This window comes from Canis lupus, chromosome 22 (assembly GCF_003254725.2).
Source record: "Canis lupus dingo isolate Sandy chromosome 22, ASM325472v2, whole genome shotgun sequence".
NCBI classification, from domain to species: Eukaryota; Metazoa; Chordata; class Mammalia; order Carnivora; family Canidae; genus Canis; species Canis lupus.
This window is the reverse complement of record NC_064264.1, coordinates 50187893-50209754: the sequence shown is the minus strand read 5'-3', so window position 1 is coordinate 50209754 and position 21862 is coordinate 50187893. Positions and strand designations below refer to the sequence as shown.

General features: G+C 37.7%; 1 protein-coding gene across 6 annotated transcripts in view; it reads right to left on the bottom strand.

The window, feature by feature from the left end:
• Positions 1-21862, bottom strand: part of PCCA (propionyl-CoA carboxylase subunit alpha) — a 462094-nt gene that overhangs the window by 370622 nt on the left and 69610 nt on the right. For all 6 annotated transcript variants that reach the window (XM_049099422.1, XM_025440953.2, XM_049099423.1 and 3 more), the window contains 2 exons: positions 13460-13507; positions 13285-13353 (listed from right to left, as the gene is read on the bottom strand). In XM_049099422.1, coding sequence (XP_048955379.1) covers positions 13285-13353; positions 13460-13507 — 117 coding nt within the window. The remainder of the gene's footprint in view (positions 1-13284; positions 13354-13459; positions 13508-21862) is intronic.

The window sequence follows — 21862 nt, the reverse complement described above, 5'->3', positions numbered from 1 at the left end:
GAAAAACATTCCAAAAAATAAATCCTATAAATGATAAAAAAAATCATGAGGTTTTTGCCTTTAAAATGCTTTCATCTCTATACACCTAAAATAAAACTAAAGATATTCTAACAGATATATTAATAATAAATATATAAAGACACAAAAAATACGCAAAGATAAAAAATAAAGATATTCTAACAACCCCATAAAATTTTTATAAGGTTTTCCCAAAGGTCTTTTATACCTTAGCCTACATTAATGTATTCCTTCTTCATTTACCTGATCATTACCCTCCAGTTTGTTCAACTGGAACCAACATACACTAATTACATAGACATCACGAAGTCCTATTTGTCCTCAGTACCTCCCCAGACAGCAGGGAAATATTATCAAGGGTAGGCATGCTAAGTGATGATTCCCCTCACCTCACTGTCAATCATCCCAGAGTGCTCATAGGAAACACTGCTCAATCTTATTACTGAATCCTAAGGGTAAGACTACAATACCCACCAGGAATCATACTTCAAACAGCAGGCTAGCTGCCTGACCAAGATGTGAGTCACAATGACGACTTCTCTGATTTTAAGTTTTGGTTTTAAAGCAGTCAATATCAGGTATTTCTCATTCAAAGCCAGTATTATTGTACACAAAGCAATAAAATATTGATACATTCAATTTAGGAGCATAAATAGAAAATACTGTCAAAGATTAAAATACAGAATTATTTAATCCATTTTAAGAAAAATCAAAACCACAACTTCAGAGGTTTGATATAACAATATTTTGCATGGGAAAGCATATTAGTCTTTTTACTTAAAAACAGAGCTGTAAAAGTAAATAGTTATCCAGCATGCATTTTGAGTACAACTTTTAGGTTCACCCATTCTTGGTTCTCATTATCCACCAAACTAAAGAAGTTAAGATCTGCCTTCTCATTTACAAAGTCCTAGTCACTAAACCCAAACATTTCTCATCTTTTATATTTCTTAACTTCTTTGAGACTACCTAAATCACAGACTAATGGCATAAAACCCTAGAATCTACCTCTCCTGCCTTCTAAGTCAATATAATAATAAGGCCATCTTTGACAAGAAGTTCTCCTTTATCAGCCCTCTGCCTAAAATCCAATGAATTTACTCCATAGACCTGTCTCTTCTTGTTCCAAAGTTATATGGAGTTGCCCTAATTATTTCTGCATGATAAGGTATTAAAATGTATTTTAGTATTTGTTAGAATAGTCCCCTCTTCAATTTTCCACAGAATTGGCCTAGAATTGACTAGGCCATTCTACAAATTTAGTCCTTTGTGAATGCCCCCGCACACATAATTTGGTATGTGCGATTACAGTATATTAGGATTTAATAGAAAAATGCACATTAACTTTCAAATAATATTTATACTATTCAATTTCCCTATATGAAAATAAGAAGTCCTCATATAAGTCCTACAAATTTCATATCAGTGTTTCAGCTTTTCTGCTATTTCTACAAAGCTTTATTTCTTAAACTGTGTTTTCTACCTTGTAGGAAACCTTTAGATTTATTTAACTACCATAGATATTGTTTTTACTGTTTCTAAAGAGTTATTCGGTTAACTGTGTAATTAGAAACTCAATACAATCTTACTATTTCTGCCTTTCCCGCCTACCATTTTACAACTCTTGCCTAACTGCATTACCTAGCACTTCTAGAATGCTGTTAAATAATAGCAGTGATAGTAAATTTATCAGTCTTCATCCTGAATTTCATGAGAATGCGTCCTATGAGGTATAACCTTTGTATTAAGGGAAGGCAGCATGCAACTAATCCTGTTTTACTAAGGATTTTACAAGAAGACAGTGAATTTCTTTTAAATGACATTTAGGCTTCTATCAAGATGATCATCTAGTTTTCCTCTGCTAACTTATTAGTATATTCAATTAAATTAATAGTCTCTAATATTGAACCATACTGAAATGTCATGATTACATTCCATATGACTGCAGCATATTATAATTAAATAAATTATGTTACCCTATTTCCTATTAGGATTCTTCTATCAATATATGACCCTCATTGTAATTTTATTTTTTGCTTATTGCTGTTATTATAGTGGCTTCATAAAAATATTTTTTTAAATGAAATCTATTTTTCTTTAAGTCTACAGCAATTTAGTAGTGTCAAAATTTCTTGCTTTCTGAAAACTGCAAAAAAATTCTTGTGAGAATCTCTATCTGGACACCCTACTCTAATCCTTCTATAACAACTGAGAGTCCAGGGGATCCCTGGGTGGCTCAGCAGTTTAGCGCCTGCCTTCGGCCCAGGGCGTAGTCCTGGAGTCCCGGGATGGAGTCCCACATCAGGCTCCTTGCATGGAGCCTGCTTCTCCCTCTGCCTGTGTCTCTGCCTCTCTCTCTCTCTCTCTCTCTCTCTCTCTCTCTCTCTGTGTGTGTGTCTCTCATGAATAAATAAATAAAATCTTAAAATAAAAATACTGAGAGTCCCTTAGTCAATGATCTCTTACTTAGTCGGGCTCTTTCATGCACATAGTTATAGGCCTATAATTGTCACCCATTTTGTATTCTGAGCAAAACAAAATAAATACTAACATTTTTTAAAAGATTAAAAGCATGTTAAACCCTACTTTCAATAATGGATAGTACAACCAGAAGATCAAAAAGGAAACAAAAGATGTAAGTATTTATATGAACCAACCAAGTATCTAGAGGACACTCCACAAAACAGCAGAATGGTCATTCTTCTAAGTTCACATGGAACACTCTCCAGGATGGAACATACACTATGCCATAAAACAAACACCAAGCAATTTTAAAAGGTAGAAATAAAAAGCATGTTGTCTCGCCAAAATGGAAGAAAACTAGAAACAAGGAATGAAAACAAACTTGGGAAGCTCACAAAGAATGTGGATTAAACACCACACTCTTAAGAACTAGTAGGTCAAAAAAGATATCACAAGGAAAATCAGAAAATATTTTCAAAATAAAAATGAAGAACAAAATACCAAAACATATGAGTTACAGCTAAACAACAAAGAAAAATGTATATAGCTCAAGCTTAAAAAAGACCTCAAGGGGGGATCCCTGGGTGGCGCAGCGGTTTAGCGCCTGCCTTTGGCCCAGGGCGCGATCCTGGAGACCCAGGATCGAATCCCACGTCAGGCTCCCGGTGCATGGAGCCTGCTTCTCCCTCTGCCTATGTCTCTGCCTCTCTCTCTCTCTCTATCATAAATAAATTTAAAAAAAAAAAAAAAAAAAAAAAAAAGACCTCAAGGGGCATCTATCTGGGTGGCTAAATCAGTTACCCATCTGCCTTCAGCTCAAGTCATGATTTCCAGGGTCCTGGGATCGAGCCCCAGATGGGGCTCCCACCTAGCGAGAGTCTGCTTCTCCCTCTCCCTGACTCTTCCCCTGCTTGTGCTCTTGCGTATTCATACTCTCTCTCTCTCAACTGAATAAATCTTTTTAGAAATATAAATAAATAAATACATACAAACATACCTCAAGTCAATAACCTAATCTTCTACCTTAAACTTTTAAGAGATGCCGCAGAGTCAGTTAAGCCTCCAACTATTGATTTCAGCTCAGGTATTGATCTCAGGGTCATGGGATGGAGCCCCATGCTGGACTCCATGCCAGAGCAGAGTCTAGTTTTTTGCCTTGCTCTCCCTCTGCCTCTCTTCTCTCTCTCTTTTTCTCCTTCTCTCTCCCTCTCTCTCTCTCTGTCAAGCGAATGGGTAAATCTTAAAAAAAAAAAAAAAAAAAGAAGAAGAAGAAGAAGAAGAAAAAGGAAAGAAGGAAACTTTTAAAAAGAGCAAAAAACCCAGAAGCTAGCAGAATAAAGGAAATAATAAAGACTACATGTAAATGAGGCAGAGAATTAAAAAAAGATCAATGAGATCAAAAGTTGGCTCTTTGAAAAGATCAATAAAATTGAAAGCCTTTAAAATGACCAAGAAAAAAAACCTCAAATGCTTAAAATCAGTAAAGAAATTATTACCAAACTTACAGAAATAAAAATAAGGAAATATTACAATCTTATCAATAAACTAGATAACTTAGATGAAATAGACAAATTCCTAGAAAGCCACAAACTACAGACACGGACTCAAGGAGAAACAAAATCGAATAAACCTTTATTTTTTTTTTATTTAATTTATTTATTCATGAGAGACACACACACACACAGAGATAGAGACACAGGCAGAGGGAGAAGCAGGCTCCATGCAGTGAGCCCGATGTGGGACTCGATCCCAGGTCTCCAGGACCACAACCTGGGACCAAGGCGGCGCTAAACCGCTGAGCCACCTGGGCTACCCCTCAAATAAACCTTCAATAAGAGATTGAATAATTGAAAAACTACCCACAAAGGGACACCTGCCTGACTCAGTCAGTAGGGCCTGCAACCCTTGATCCTGGAGTTGTGGGTTTGAGTCCCATGTTGAGTGTAGAGATCACGTAAAAGTAAAATCTTTAAGAAAAACAAACAAACAAACAAACAAAACACATATAACTTCCCATGGAGAAAAGCCCAGGCCCAGAAGGCTTCACTGGTGAATTCTAACAAACATTTAAGGAACAATTAATGCCAATTCTTCACAGACTCTTCCAAAACAACAGGAGATGAGGGAACACTTCCAACTTATGAGGTCAAGACCACTCTGATACCCAAAACAAAGCCGTCAGAAGAAAACTGCAAACCAATAGCTCTCATAAGAACAGATGAAAAATTCAACAAAACACTAATAAATGCATCCAGCAACATATATAAAAAACTATACACCATGATGACCAAGTGTGATATATCCCAAAAATGCAAGGCTGGTCTAATATCCAAAAATTAATGTAATATACCATATCAACAGAATAATGGACAAAAGCCACATCATCTCAGTAGACACAGAAAAAGTATTTGAAATAATCCAATACCCAATCATGAAAAAACACTCAATAATTTAGAAATACCAGGGTACTTCCTCAACCTGATAATGGGAATTTATGAAAATCCCACAGCCTAAATCAAACTTAATTGTGAAATACTGAATGCTTTCCCGCAAAGATGAGAAACAAAACAAGATGCTTATTCTCACTACTTCAATAGCATTCTAAAGGTTAAAGCCAGGAAAATTAAGCAAGAATATGAAATAAAAAGCACCCAGATTGAAATGAAGGAAGTAAAACTCTCTATTTGCACATGTTCTTCTAGAGATAACTCTAAGGATCTGTTTAAAAAACATGCACGCACATAATAATAAACAAGTTCAGCAAGGTTGCTGGACATACACCATCACTATACAAAAGTTCATTGTATTTCTATTAGCTTGCAATTAATAAAAATTGAAATTTAAAAAATTACAATCCTAATATCAAAAATACTACTTACTAATAAACGTAACTAAGTGCAAAATTTATACTCTGAAAACTACAAAACATTGATGAAATTAAAGCAACCTAAGTGGAACAACATCAAGTGGAATATCCACAACTGTGGAAAGGAGGACTTAAAAATGTTGCAATAGTTACACTTCCCAAATTGATCTGCAGATACAACACAATCCAAAATTCCAGCAGGATACAGTCTTCTACTAGGACTATCTTCCCTTCATAAACTATTCTCTAAAACTCTTTCCAAAGAATAATAAGGGCCTGGTGAACATATAAAAGACAATTCATGACTTGGTAGAAGGCACAATTCCCATTTTCTCTCTCCTGCCCTGACCATTTCCCACTGCAGCGCATTACACTGCTTGTGGACTCTGGCCTCATTCTCTGGATGCAGTTGCAGTAATCTCATCAGTATATGTGAACTGCCTTCCTAAATCCAATTTTGATACTGCTTTCTATCAGTCTTCACTTCTTAACAAAAGCAGGACAACTTCCTCAAAAGAGAATAGGATATCACACTCAAGAATAAACGAACTAGATAACCTCCAAATCCTCCCTACAAGCACCTAAAACCCTAGATTAAATTTAACAAACATCTTTAAATGAACAACTTGGCTTACAAGCAACTACAAGCAATCCCCAGGGATCAAAAACAGAGGAAGCTGAAAACCAGACAGTACCCCTAGAGCCGATATCACAGCTAATCATGAGGAATGAAGTGAGCATCTGAAGAATCTGAAGAATGGGGGTTGGTGAACACATGGAGATTTGGAGAGAGTGGTGTGCTTAAGGAGGTATACAAGCTTCCTGCCCTTTCCCCATACTTTGCCTTATTCAGGTCTTCCATCTGGCTACTGCTAAAGGCTATATCCTTTTATAATAAAAATGATAATCGGGATCCCTGGGTGGCGCAGCGGTTTGGCGCCTGCCTTTGGCCCAGGGCGCGATACTGGAGACCCGGGATCAAATCCCACGTCGGGCTCCCGGTGCATGGAGCCTGCTTCTCCCTCTGCCTATGTCTCTGCCTTTCTTGCCTCTCTCTCTCTCTCTCTCTCTGTGTGTGTGTGACTATCATAAATAAATAAAAATTTAAAAATAAATAAATAAATAAAAATGATAATCTAGTAAGAAAAAAAAAAGAAACTAAAGAACTGAGTTTTAATTCTAAGAGAAAGGAACTGAAGATCAAAAGGAAAACTCCCTAATAAGGCCAGGTTTCTCAAAGACTACAACCTAAGTGAGAAGGGGGGAAAATATCAATCTACTAAGTACGTGGAAGAGAAATATTTTAAATTACTTGCTGTGGTTCAAAGTAAAAACTGTTGAGCAACCTTTGTGCCAATAAGTTAATATAAAACTTAGTCCCTGATCAAGGATACCGTGGAGAGCCTGGTAGAAACAAATATAGCATATACCCAGCCAGGCCATATCTGCAACCCACACCACACTGGGATTCAACACAGAGATTTCAAATAGGAGGTCACAGACAAAACCACACACATGAAAAGATCATCCATTGTGAAGAAAAGTCAGAAACAGACACCTAGAAACTTGGAATAACATAGCAGTACGATAGAAGCTTCAAAATAAGTCATTAAAAATAAGACATGAAAGGAGGCCTCAAATACATAAAAAAAGAAAATACAAAAAAACAGATTCAAAATGGAGTAGACTTGACAGTTTTCCCAACAACAGCACAAGACAAATGTAACCAAAGTAATTATTGTCAGATCATGTTTATCAGTGGATGCAAAAATATTAGATGAGAGGTTGATGGGGGACAAATATCCCCACGGATTCAAAGATTCACCCTCCAAAAATTAGTATCAAAAGAAGAAAAAAGGGGATCCCTGGGTGGCTCAGCGGTTTGGCACCTGCCTTTGGCCCAGGGCGTGATCCTGGAATCCTGGGATCAAGTCCCAAGTCGGGCTCCCTGCATGGAGCCTGCTTCTCCCTCTGCCTGTGTCTCTGCCTCTCTCTCTCTCTCTCTCATAAATAAATAAATAAATCTTTAAAAAAAAAGAAGAAGAAGAAGAAGAAGAAAAAAGATTTTTAAAAAAGAGGGGGGGGTCCCCTGGGTGGCTCAGCGGTTCAGCACCTGCCTTTGGCCCAGGATGTGATCCTGGAGTCCCAGGATCAAGTCCCGCGTCAGGCTCCCTGCATGGAACCTGTTTCTCCCTCTGCCTGTGTCTCTGCCTCTCTCTCTCTCTCTCTCTCTAATGAATAAATAATCTTAAAAAAAGAAGAAAAAAGGTACCATTATAATGGAGAAAACTGGTAACAGCTACCTCAACCAAGCGACCAAATTTAGTGCAATCAGAAACACCCAACATTATGAAACTCTTGATATGATACAAGAATAATAAGAAAACCTACGGAGTATTGTTGTCAAAAAAGAAAATATTTAAACTGGAGGCACCTGGGTGGCTTAGTCGGTAAAGTGTCTGCCTTCAGCTCGGGTCATGATCCCAGGGTCCTGGGATCAAGCCCCAGGTCAGGCACCTTGCCTCCCCCTCTCCTCACCCTCCTATCCTGTAACCCCTGTTCATGCTCTCTTTCAGTATCTCTCTCTCTCAAATAAATAAATAAAACCTTTATAAAAATATATTTAAACCAAATCTACTCATGAGGAAAGAATCCAACAAATCCAGAATATCTATAAGCCAATTAGCCTGGATTCCTCAAAATATCAGTACCATGAAAATCAAAGAAAGGAGGAAAGATAGGAAAACTATTTCAGATTAAGATACTAAAGAGGCATAATAACCAAATATAATTCGTGAACCTTAAGTGAACTATGAATCAAAGAAAAATATTGAAGACATTTGGAGGGGCACACAGCTGGCCTAGTTGTTAGAGCACCTTCATCTTGGGGTCATGAGTTCAAGCCCCATGTTGGGTGTAGAGCTTACATTTAAAAAAATAATAATAAAGTAAAAAAGACATTTGGAGACAAGTGGGGAAATGTGAATATAGTTTGCATATTAGAATATTCTATAGAAGAACTGGTAATTTTCCTAGCTTTGATAAGGTATATGTAAGAAAATATCCTTTTCCTGGAAATAAATACTGAAGTATTTAGGGGTGAAATGCCACAATGTCTATATCTTACTTTCAAATTCTTTAGCAAAATTAAAAGCAAAGAAAAAAGAAGAAACGTAATAGTTATTTATACTCATATATATATATATATATATATATATAGAGAGAGAGAGAGAGAGAGATATTAGGAAATGTATCAAAATGTTAACTGATGAATCCAGGCAAAGGGTACACAAGTATCACTGTATTGCTCTCCTAATTAAATATTTGAACAAACACAGGAATATAAATGTCCATTAATATGAAAAGGTACTCAACATCAATATTCATCAGAGAATTTAAACTACAATGAGGTAACACATAATGACCAATAGAATAGCAAAAATCAAAAGGACTGATAAGACCAAGTATAGCAAGGACATGGAGCAAAATGAACACTTAACACGTTATTGGTGTGAACATAATACGGCATGACCATGAAGGGCAACTGTTTGGTAGCTTCTTATAGTTAAACATGCATCTATTTGTGCCAGGAATCAGCAAAATACCACCCACCTACAGGCCAAATCCAATCTAAGGACAGGTTTTTTATAGCCCTCAGCTAAGAATGGTTTTTACATTTCTAAATGGTCATAAAAGGGGCACCTTGGTGGCTCAGTGAGTTAAGAATCTGCCTTCTGCTCAGGTCATGATTCCAGGGTCAGGGTCATGGGATGGAGCCCTGCAAAGGACTCCCAACTCTGCAGGGAGTCTGCTTCTCCTTCTCCCTGGGCTCCTGTACTCCACTTGTCCCTCTTGCTATCTCTCTCTCAAATAAATAAAATCCTTTTTTTAAAAAAAGGGGGAAGGTCATTAAAAAAAAAAAAAAAGAAAGAAAGAACATACAAAGGAGATCATACAAAGGAGACCTGCAAAGTCTAAAATATATTTACTCTCTAGACAAACAGATTTACTATCCAAACAGGAAAAGGCTGCTTTGCCTCTCATCTACCCTATGACCTAGCAATTCCACTCCCAGGTATTATCCAAGAGAAATGAAAGTATATGTTTACACAAAGACTTGTACTAGATTGTTTAAAGAAGTCTTGTTCACAATAGCTAAAAACTCGTGAGTGGATGTGTCTAATTATTTGATAAGATTATCCCAAGATTAACACAGAAGAGCAAAAAAAGAATGCTGAAGATAATACTGAAGAACAGGACAGGGCCGAAAGGGTACCAGTGAAAAAACAGCATAATTATCTTCAAAAGCCAATTTTTTTCCATTACACATTAATCGTCTGCAAGGTAGTTAGCTTTGTGTGACTTATCACTTAATAGTTGAAGTAACTGTTAGCCTTTTTCCCCTGCTTAACTGTTAAAAAAATTAGTTGTGAAAATTGTTAACTTGCCATTTAAAAACAATCAACTGTTACAGTAATTTCCTACTGCAGTATTTACATTTCCATTTATGAAATTAACCTATGAAGCACAAAAGATTTCCCTACAAGTTACATTATAGATGCTTGCCTCCTGAAAATAAACACTACGACATTAACAAGACATCTGAATAGCACATCTGGTTCATATTATTCATATTGTAAAGCTGATTAAATATGATAGTAAATAAATAAATAAATAAATAAATAATAAATATGATAGTAATCTTTCTGATCACATATTAAGGAAGCAAAATAAACTGTTAGAGGAATTCACCCTTTCTCGAGGCTGACACAGACAGCAAATAACAGATTTGGCTCTACTGCTGAGGCCTAAATTAAACTTTGGGTATTCCAACTATCATTATCATCCAAAACTGTACCTTTCTAGTAAAGGACCTAAAGCAGGTCATACTTAGAGGAAGTTCTGAGCATGCATTGCTTCAATTGTGGGACCTGGGAAACCTTAATCTAAATTACGTACTCTAGTATCTTGTAGACTCTTTTCCATTGCCGCCAAAAAAGTAACTAGAAGTCTTTAAAATATAAAACTAAACCATCCCTGCTTTAGAAAGATGTGAATGACCATCTTAAAACTTAGACCAAAATAAATAAATAAAAATAAAAATAAAAAAATTTAAAAAAAAAAAAAAAAAAACTTAGACCAACTCTTTAAAACTAGCTTTTTCCAAGCCTGGAAAGTAACAGTCCACCTATAGATCTGAATGTTATGGGTGAGAGTCTGTGTTCTGTGAATAGAGGTACTTGGATTCCCCCAAGAGAAAGATTTATGTGAGCACCTGCATCTGAGAATGCATCGGTACTTGGATTCCCCACAAGAAAGATTTATGTGAACACCTGCATCTGAGAATCTGCATTCAAACAGAGACAGAAAGTAGAAAGCACAAATTGGTTTATTAAACAGCAAGTACACTCTCAAGGTGGGAAAGCAGGCAGGCTCCCAGAGGTCCAGTGGCCTCTAGGTTGTTTTGGGTTGGATATTACTGGGTCTCTCTGGGCTAGGAGGAGCTGTGATGGACAGTGGGATGGCCTCTAATGGGTGGGGGGCGGTTGGGAGAAGGGAGTTTTTGACCCTACAAGGTTTGTACCTGATATAACAAGGCAGCCTTTCTCCATTGGGGAGGAGGGGCCACTCTACCCACAATGCAAATATATTATAATGAGGTTATAATGGGGTTACCGTGGAGCAGAAGTGGAGGAGGAGAACACATGTTCTCCACCTGAGGCTCTTTGGTCTGTCAGTCCCAAGGTCTTGGGGAAGCCACAAGGTCAGGATGTTGCGCTCCTGGACCTTTTTTTTTTTAAGATTTTATTTATTTATTTATGAGAAACATCGAGAGAGGCAGAGATATAGGCAGAGGGAGAAGCAGACCCCCTGCAAGGAGCCCGATTTGCAACTCAACTCCAGGGCCCCAGGATCACACCCGGAGCCAAAGGCAGATACTCAATCACTGAGCCACCCAGACATCCCACTCTTGGACTTTTAATGTGTAGCTCATTTATCCCCATCCTTGCTTCCAGCAGCTCCTGTCTCTATCATTCCTCTTGAAGAATCTGGGACTCTGCCTCAGAGCGCTCCATCCACTGGCCATGTCTAGCTTCTACCTAACAAGAATACAAAGCTTCAAACTTAAGAATGGGAAGAGACAGTCATGCTATTGGGAGTTAGAATACCAACCCTGAAATATAAATGTTAAAAAAAACAAAATATAAATAATTCTGGACTATCCACACCAACAGTCATCTTCATGAGAACACAGAATAGAGAATTAACTATTTTGATATAAGAAAAATAAGTGAAAGGTTATTATCAGACTTGATCTAAAAACAGCGATTGTCCACAATTCAAATCTTTTTCTCTCTCAATTTACCCATGAATGAAAACACTTTGTGAGCTAACACAATGAAAACACAATACGACAAAAAGAGGGGCTTAAAAAAATAAAAATAAAAATAAAAATAAAGAGGGGCTTAAGATTTTTTCTTTTTTTAAGTAATCTTTCCACCCAACGTGGGACTCAAACTCACAGCCCCAAAATCAAGTGTTACACACTCCACTGACTGAGCCAGCCAGGCATCCAAAGAAAGAATTTTAAATCTATTATTAGTCTGATGCAACACAAACTTTTCTGTAAAGGAGTTTGGTGTTGATAAATGCCTTAGTTTACCAAACAAGAAAGAGATTAAATAGTTTTCTCATTATTTCATGAGTATCTTTTTTTTTTTTTTTAAGATTTTATTTATTTATTCAGGAGAGACACAGAGAGAGAGAGCGAGAGAGGCAGAGACACAGGCAGAGGGAGAAGCAGGCTCCATGCAGGGAGCCTGATGTGGGACTTGATCCAGGGTCTCCAGGATCACACCCTGGGCTGAAGGCGGCGCTAAACCGCTGAGCCACCGGGGCTGCCCTTCATGAGTATCTTGTAAGGAATATAAACTACTATTGAAGCTGTCAGTTAAAACAAATTATTAGTAAAAAGGCCAGAAACAAATATTAAAAAAAAGAAAAAACTACAGACACAAAATAAATTTGTTTAATTGCTTGATTTAATTGCTTTTAAGTAAAAGATAATGATTTTAAATATATCTGTCAAATAAACAAGATAAATACTTAACCTTTATTTTCAGGAAATTAGAGTAGCTTGCAACAGTTCTTTTTTTTTAAAAAAAAGAAAGTCACAATAAAGCTAAATGAACAACAGTTCTAGATAAAACAAGTAATCACAAATATTGGAAATCTTCTGTATATTACTATACAATAAAAGTTGCCATTACCAATAGGTTGTTACCAAAAGCAAGAATGACAAACAGTAACTTACATTAAAGTACAGCTACTAATTTCCTCCTCTAAAGTTCCAATAATTTACATTCTTTTCTCATGGGATTTTTCTCTATTCTTTCATAGTTTATTACTGCTAAAAATGTCTGCTGTGGTAAAAATCCCCAATAAAACTATGTATCACTCATTGCTTTATACTATTCCTTGTGTTCATGTCCAGTTATTATTTGCCTATCTTTCATTTATCAAACTATCCAATGAACACGACAAAGCATTTAGGAAGTTTAAACAATTATAGCATTCCCTTAGTAATATTAGAATTCATCTGTGGGAAAATGTGCTCTCATAAGGCAGCAGAGTATATAAGCATTTCATCGATCTTTGAATCAAACTTCCTCCAGCTTTGCTCAAATCTACTTGGTGGTCAGCAATCAGTCCAGCAATTTTTAAACTCTAGGTTTTTAAAAACTCAGGGGGAAGAAAAAAGACACATATAAAGACATTATGATACTTGCATTTTGCTTAATATACAAGTGAATGATTAGATTTTTTTGTAATTGTGCACACCCACACAATTGGGTGGGGGAGGGGACACCCACATTTTTACTTTTTTTTTTTACTCCAAATAAGTCCTGATCCAAATAAAGCAAAAATATACTTACAGAACTAGCATCAACATCACTGTGGATGGCGACCGTCTTAATGCCCATCTTCTTACAAGTTTTAATAACCTATTTTAAAATATATAAATGTTATCTATTAACAGAGATTCGGATTTAAAGGGATTTCCTAATAATAAACTTCACAAAGTAAAATGGAAGATTAAAATCTACTTACCCTACATGCAATTTCTCCTCTATTAGCAATAAGAATTTTATCAAAAGTCTAAAGAGAGAAAAAAAACACATATAAGAAATTGTTACTCTCACTTTGGAACCAGAAAACAAGTTTTCCCACAACACTGGACATGATCCTTAAAAAAACATTTCTTCTTACAGTAGTATTAAACATCATACATATGTTCATCCACAACCAGGTTGCTACTAAATTCATCTGGTAGGATCCCTATAATTACTCTGTTAAAGCATCAACTAATTAAGTTTAGTAAATCATAAGTGGACTAAATTTATAAATTTGATTTATAAATTCCCTTCCCCAAAGATAAACTTCAAATGATATTTCCGAATGCTAAAATACTTTAGACAGAATTCCTTGGCCACTTACTCAATAATTTATATTCTAAATTCAGGGAAATTCTAAATGTCATGAGTTGATTATCGAAGGAAAGTCTGATACAATTTTTATGCCATCTCTGTTGGGCATTAAATGATACTTTCAGTAACTCAGAATAAAAATTAAATATGCTTATATCTAAAGATTCCCAGACCACGCAGGTTATGCTATTTGAATACACTGTTAAGTTTGAATAACCACATTTTGAAGCAGCTGAGGCCTCATAATAGAGTAGTTCCATTCTGTGGGGAGTTAGAAACCTCAATTCCAAGCCCAGCTTTCCCACTAACTATACCTATCTGAGTTGAAGCAAATCAATCTCTGTAGGTCTTCCCTCCCACATATAAATTGATAGCATTCTAAGGAGAAACTATTTCATAAGGTTCTCTACTCTAAAATTATACAGGCTAAATCCTTTTAAAGAAACACACATTATAAGTAATCTGGACATTTTAGTACACAATTATTTCTGGGTAAGTGAACTGTTAGAAGTTATATAGAACTATAGAAATAGTTTTAGTTATATTTTTTTTTTTTTAGTTTTAGTTATATTTCTAAAAGAAAGTTAAAGAAAAGTTAAAGAAAGTTAAAGCTATATATGACCTTAAAAGTATTCTTCTGTAACTGAAAGCAATGTTTTAACCCAACACGGAGTCACAATCTCAGAATTAGAAAAGGCTTTCAAAGTCTTGGTTTAACCTTTATGTCACATATGGCTTATTCCACCAAATTGAGACAAACCTCTGGCTTAAAAATGGGTAAACTCCAATCTGATAGAAACCTGAGTCATTCAGAGCCTTGAGCCTTAAAATATCCTAATCTCACCTCAAGCCTGAGACTGCAAAATCATCTGCCATTCTATACCCAAATGGTCATGGTAAATCCCTGCTGAACAGTAAAAATATCTGAAGAAAAAAGTATTTATACTTTTGGGTTTTTTTTTTTTCAGTATTTATATTTCTTTGAACTGCATTTTTAAATGTGCATTTTTATAGCTATTAAGCAGATGACATCTGATAAAAACAGAACAATGAAGTTACACATTCAGCAACTGTTACAGCAAATATAACAAATTATAACATCTTAGGGATAAAGAACTCCATCCTAATTTTTATCTGAGTGGAAGAATATGATTAAGGGTCAGTCTGGAATCAAAGTGCCCAGTCTGGGATCTCAACACTACCATGTTTCTTGTATAAGGAGGTCGCCTTTTTTTTTTCTCCTTCCAAGTTTTTATTTAAATTCAAGTTAGTTAACATATAGTGTAGTACTGGTTTCAGGAGAATTTAGTGATTCATCCCTTAATCTGACACCCAGTGCTCATCACAACAGGGCAAGCTACCCTTCATGACCCTCATTTCCTGGTATGTAAAATGAGAGTAATAACAGCACTTGCCACAAGAGGCTGCAAGGACACGAATTAACACTCAAAAGTGTTTAGAATAGTACCTCGCACACAATATATTCTGAAGAGGTGTTAGCTATTATTATTCACTCCTTTGGGCCACACACCACACCAGCTCTAACAAATCTAGGTGTATGAGTGAACCTAACAGGAAAATATCTATATCAAAACCAATATCTGACCTAACACACCTTCTCTGTGCAGAGCTTATAATGGTAAACCTTATGTGCAACTTGACTGGGCCACAGGGTGCCCAGATGAAACATTATTTCTGAGTGTGTCTGTGAGGGTGTTTCCAGATGAGTCTAATATGTGCATCGGGGACTCAGCCCCGTGCACTGCCCTCCCCAATGTGGGTGAGCATTATCCCATCCATTAACAGACCCAAAGATAAAAAATAGAGGAAGGGAGTGTTTGTTCTGCTCTCCTGATTGAGTTGAGACATGGGTCGTCTCTTACCTGGGGGCACCACTGGCTTCCATGTCCTCAGGGCTTTGGACCTAGACTAGAATTACACCACCAGCTTTCCTGTGTCTCTAGCTTGCAGGGGGCAGAGCATGAAATGAGGCCTCCATAATTGTGAGCCAGTAGATCTCTTTATATCTCCTACTGGTTCTTTTTCTCTGAAGAACCCTAACTAATACAGGACTATCAATACCAATTAGTGCACAAGCTAAATAAAGCTGATGATATCAACTTTCCATACATAAGATATTCTTTTAAATAAACACATGTATGTGGTTCAAGGTTTAAAAGTTACAAAAGGAAAAAAAAATAAAAATAAAATAAATAAAAGGTACAAAAGGGAGGGGAGCCTGGGTGGCTCAGTCGGTGAAGCATCTGCCTTCGGCTCGGGTCATGATCCTAGGGTCCTGGGATCGAGCCCTGCATTGGGCTCCCTGCTCAGCAGAGAGCCTGCTTCTCCCTCTCCCTCTGCTGTTCCCCTTGCTTGTGCTCTCTGTCAAATGAATAAATAAAATCTTTAAAAAAAAAAAAAAAAAAGGTACAAAAGGTGATATACTTTGGAGACACCTAGGTCTTTGCCCCAAAGGCAACTGCTATTACCCATTTCCTATATATTCTTTCAGATAAGCTCTACATATAAAAGAATATACATACAAATAAATTTATACCAACTTTAAAATTCCCCTCTGCATCAAAAATTACAGGGAAACATCAAGAGCATTTGACAATGTCAATGTACAAATATGGCACAATCACAACAAAGTGTGGTAATTGCTACAATATGACTACATCCAGAAGGCTACATATAGCCTTTGCAGAGAAGGATGGCACAGAGTTCTCTACAAAGGCTGGGACACTGAAAGCAGAAGATGACACTGAAAAACAAGTAATTTTTTTCACAAATTAATTTGAGGGAGGCAGGGTCGGAGAGGGAAAGAAAGAATCCCAGGCAGACTCCCCTGATGCGGAGCCTGACATGAGGCTCGATATCACAACCCTGAGATTATGACCTGAGCTGAAATCAAGAGGCGGTTGCTTAATCAACTGAGCCACCCAGCGCCCCAACAAGTAATTTCTAATATAGCTGAAGCACAAAATACGTGCAGGGGAGTTGTAGCAAACAAAACAAGGGTAAAAGGGGCCAGATTATGAAAGGATTTATATGCCATTAAGGAACTGGACTTTATCTTATATGTGGAAAGCCACAACATATAAGACACTCTAAAGATATTCTAAGGGAAACAAACAAAACCACCCTTAAATCAGGAGGCTCTCAGGTACCATGCAAGATAAAGAAGGAACTTTTGCAGCAGTTGTTCTATAAGTGTGCTAATGATGTCACCCAGGGTAAGAAACACACTGGAGATTTCATGGAGGTAATTTTTTAATTCTCTCCTTTTATTCCATTCTCTATCCTCCTTCCTTCTTTCCCTTCCACATATTTAGATCTTCACAGCTGGTGTCTAAAACCACCAAGGACATTTTACTCTGTTCAGAGCCTGAGAGAAGGGCTAGGCTGGCCCATTCCCTTGGGTACTTGAAGGAACAATCATAGAACACCAAAGGGTAGTAGTCACTTACCAACACTTCTGAGAAGGGGTCCAGCACAGTGGGTAAATCCACTGCCTCAGGAGAAGCCTAGGCTTGAGTTTATACCCCACTTACACTTACTATCTGTGGATTTTAAGCCTGTTTCAAATGTATAAAACCAAGTTGTAAAGACTAATATGAAGCAGGGGTGCCTGGATGGCTCAGTCGATTAAGTGTCCAACTCTTGATCTCAGATCATGTCTTTTTTTTTTTTTTTTTTTTTTTAAGATTTTATTTACTCGAGGAGGGGGTGGGGCAGAGACACAGGCAGAGGGAGAAGCAGACTCCATGCAGGGAGCCCGATATGGGACTCGATCCTGGGTCTCCAGGACCACGCCCTGGGCTGAAGGCTGCGCTAAACGGCTGAACCACCCCGGCTGCCCTCAGCTCAGATCTTGATCTGTTGTCAGTTCAAGCCCCACACTGGGCCCTATACTGGGCATGGAGCTACTTAAAAAAATTTTTTAAAGACTAATTCTTTGGGCAGCACAAGTGGTGTGATCCTGGAGACCTGGGATCAAGTCCCTCATCGGGCTCCCTGCATGGAGCCCGCTTCTCCCTCTGCCTATGTCTCTGCCTCTCTCTCTCTCTTTCTCTGTGTGTCTCTCCTGGATAAATAAATAAAATCTTGGGATCCCTGGGTGGCGCAGCGGTTTGGCGCCTGCCTTTGGCCCAGGGCGCGATCCTGGAGACCCGGGATCGAATCCCATATCGGGCTCCCAGTGCATGGAGCCTGCTTCTCCCTCTGCCTGTGTCTCTGCCTCTCTCTCTCTCTGTGTGACCATCATAAATAAAGAAAAAATTTAAAAAAAAAATAAATAAATAAATAAATAAATAAATAAATAAAATCTTAAAAAAAAAAAAAAAGACTAACCTTTTTTTTTTAAGATTTTATTTATTTATTCAGGAGAGACACAGAGAGAGAGAGTAGAGACATAGGCAGAGGAAGCAGCAGGTTCCCTGTGGGGAGCCTGATGCAGGACTCGATTCCAGAACTCCAGGATCATGCCCTAAGCCAAAGGCAAACACTCAACCACTGAGCCTCCCAGGCACCCCTAAAAAGACTAATATTAAGTAGCTAATATTTAGGACACATACTTTCTCTATGCCAGATACCAGGACAAATCCCTTCTGTGTACTCTTCCATTTCATCCTCACAATAGTCCTAGGAGTTCAGTTGAGAACATCCTCAATTTACAAATGAGAAAACTGAAGCTTAATGAGGCCAAATCACTTGCCTAAGTCACTTACAAAGTTAAAGGGGGAAAGCCAGAGTTCACAGACCTATTCATGTCAAAACACACCATGATGTGACATGATAAAAATATAATGGTGCAAGCTTTAAACACTGCATTAATAATTATAAATAAATAAATAAGATCAAATTTGCCATGCCAGGCATGCCATAGTACTATACTGGCTCACACTTACTTAAGGCCTACTAAAACCTCCTAGTCTTTTTCTAAGCAGGTTACTTTTAAACCTTCCCTATTCTTGTGAACATTCCTGAGACAAGGTGACATGCTTTATAAAACAAGTCGAAAAACAGTATTTTTAGTAATGATTAAATTTTACCTGACTTCAACCTAATGTGAGTCACTGGTAAAATGTGGAGTAAGAAAGGAGTCAAAGGCAAGTTCAGATGAGAATCAATTTTTTTAAATCAATTTATTTAACAAATACATTTTCTCAAAGATCACATTACCTGTACTTAAGACAGGAACAATAAACAACAACAAAAAGTACAGTATTTAATGAATGGCTATAAGAAAGAATTCCTAGAAGTTGAAAGGCTCAATTAAATGCTGCCCTCTGTGCCTGGCTGACTCAGTAGTAATCTCAGGGTCCTGCTTCTCAGGGAGCCTGCTTCTCCCTCTGTCTCTCATGAACAAGTAAATAAAATCTTTGGGACGCATGGGTGACTCAGCAGTTAAGCTAAGCGTCTGCCTTCAGCCCAGGGCATGATCCTAGAGTCTCTGGGATCGAATCCCACATGGGGCTCCCTGCATGGAATCTACTTCTCTCTCTGCCTGTGTCTCTGCCTCTCTCTCTCATGAATAAATACATAAAATCTTTAAAAATAAAAAATAAAGGATCCCTGGGTGGTGCAGCGGTTTAGCGCCTGCCTTTGGCCCAGGGTGGGATCCTGGAGACCCGGGATCAAATCCCAGGTCGGGCTCCCGGTGCATGGAGCCTGCTTCTCCCTCTGCCTGTGTCACTGCCGCTCTCTCTCTCTCTGTGTGACTATCATAAATTAAAAAATAAATAATAAATAAAATAAAATAAAATAAAATAAAATAAAATAAAATAAAATAAAATAAAATAAAATAAAATAAAATAAAATAAAATAAAATAAATAAAATAAATAAAATAAAATAAAATAAAATAAAATAAAATAAAATAAAATAAAATATAAATAAATAAATAAATAAAATATTTTTAAAAAAACATGCTGCCTTCAAGTGAAGGGCAAGCCCTCAATTTGGCCCAAAGCCCAACACCTATAACCACCATTAGGTGCCAAAAAGTATCATAGACTTTTTCATAACTGAGCACATGATACAGTTTCTCTACAATAACCTCAAGCAAATGATGTGGGGAACAAAGGCAAAAGTATCGAAAAAATTAAACTTCCTTACAACTTATGTCCCACTGACAAGTACTCTGTACAGAGTGACCTTTCTCCAGGACTCAACAGCCTTTACGTTAATATTAATACTTTGCTAGAGGCAAAAGGCAACCTCAGCTCAACATAAATCCCACCCCCAGGATCCCGTAAGTCTTCTTTGGAAACCTCCTTTATCACTACCCCCACACCAAGATACAGGTTAGCAATCATCCTCCAAACTTAGCGCCCACTGATATCCATCTGAAGGGTCTTGTGACTAAGGTTACACTAGACAGTAATAAATGACCCTTCAAGGTCCAGAAAACCTCGCTTCTAAATTCCTTAGGCACTTGCGCTATCCCTGACCCTCTCTCAACTTGAAAGTATATGATCAGTCCCTCCTCACAACCCCACTACAGCTTTTTCTGCCCACAGGTCCTGTCCCCGTTCTTTAATAAAACCATCTTTTTTGCAGTGAAGACATCTCAATAATCCTTTATTGACCATTCGCTCCCAGACCCCGAAATCTCACATCAGCAGGGACAGTAGGCAGATCTGATTTTAGACATTTACAATAAAACATGTACCTTTGTGGATTGGGGGGATAGGGGGTGTCTCCTAAACCAAAATAGTTATACACATTTATTTTTTAGTAATTAGCAATGGCCACCAATGTGAGGGGTGAATCAGCTATTACTTTAAGCTCACTATGAGGTTATGGCAAAAACAAATTTCAGACCCAACTCTGCTACACATACACACATTTATAAACAGACATAGAAAGGATCTTAAAATCTGCTGGATAAGCTCAGTGAAGTCTCAACTTCCTTCATTCTGTAATGCTCCAATAGCCTGCATGAAAGGTTCACCTGAGGCAAATACATTGATATTCTGATTTAGTTAACCATACTGTCGGACTCAAGCTTGGTGAACCCCCAGACAAGCAGCTGCACACAGGACTTCATTTAGGGATCAAGCTTAGGTTCTATCCTTAAAGGTAAAGAATGGAAGGCCAACCAGACTGTTACATTCTTCTAATTCAGTGGCTAAGAATTGATATGAAGTAATAGCCAGAACACCTATCTTGCATACCACTAACTTCATCAATGACAACCCATTTCTAACACCTATTATGCTAATGAGAAAGGCTCCCAGAGTTAACAGGGAGAAAGACAGCTGAACTCTTTGTAGTATTCTATACTGCCCCCACTCTGGAATGTGACCTCTAGTACAAATACTAGCTAACCATGCCCTAGAATGTTTCTAGTTAGCACAGCTCACTACCTCTAGACTGAACTCAACACATGTGTATAGAAACACACAGACTGGGGATCCCTGGGTGGCTCAGTGGTTTGGTGCCTGCCTTTGGTCCGGGGCCTGATCCTGGAGACCTGGGATCGAGTCCCACGTCGGGCTCCCTGCATGGAGCCTGCTTCTCCCTCTGCCTGTGTCTCTGCTTCTCTCTCTCTGTGTCTCTCATGAATAAATAAATGAAATCTTTAAAAAAAAAAAAAAAAAGAAACACACAGACTTACATGTACCTCAAGGTATACTGTCTATGCTGAAGTTTCATATTAAACTATGGATTTGGGCAGCCTGGGTGGCTGAGCAGTTTAGCACCACCTTCAGCCCAGGGTGTGATCCTGGAGACCCTGGATTGAGTCCCACATCCAGCTCCCTGCATGGAGCCTGCTTCTCCCTCTGCCGTGTCTCTCTCTCTCTCTTTCTCTCTCTCTGTGTGTGTGTGTGTGTGTGTGTGTCTCTCATGAATAAATAAAATCTTTAAAAATAATGATAATAAAATAAAATAAACCAGGATTTCAGGGCACCTGGGTGACTCAGTTGGTTAAGCATCTGACTCTTGGTTTCAGCTCAGATGGTGATTTTATGATTCTTGGGATAAGCTCCATGTAGAGCTCCATGCCCAGCAGAGAGTTTG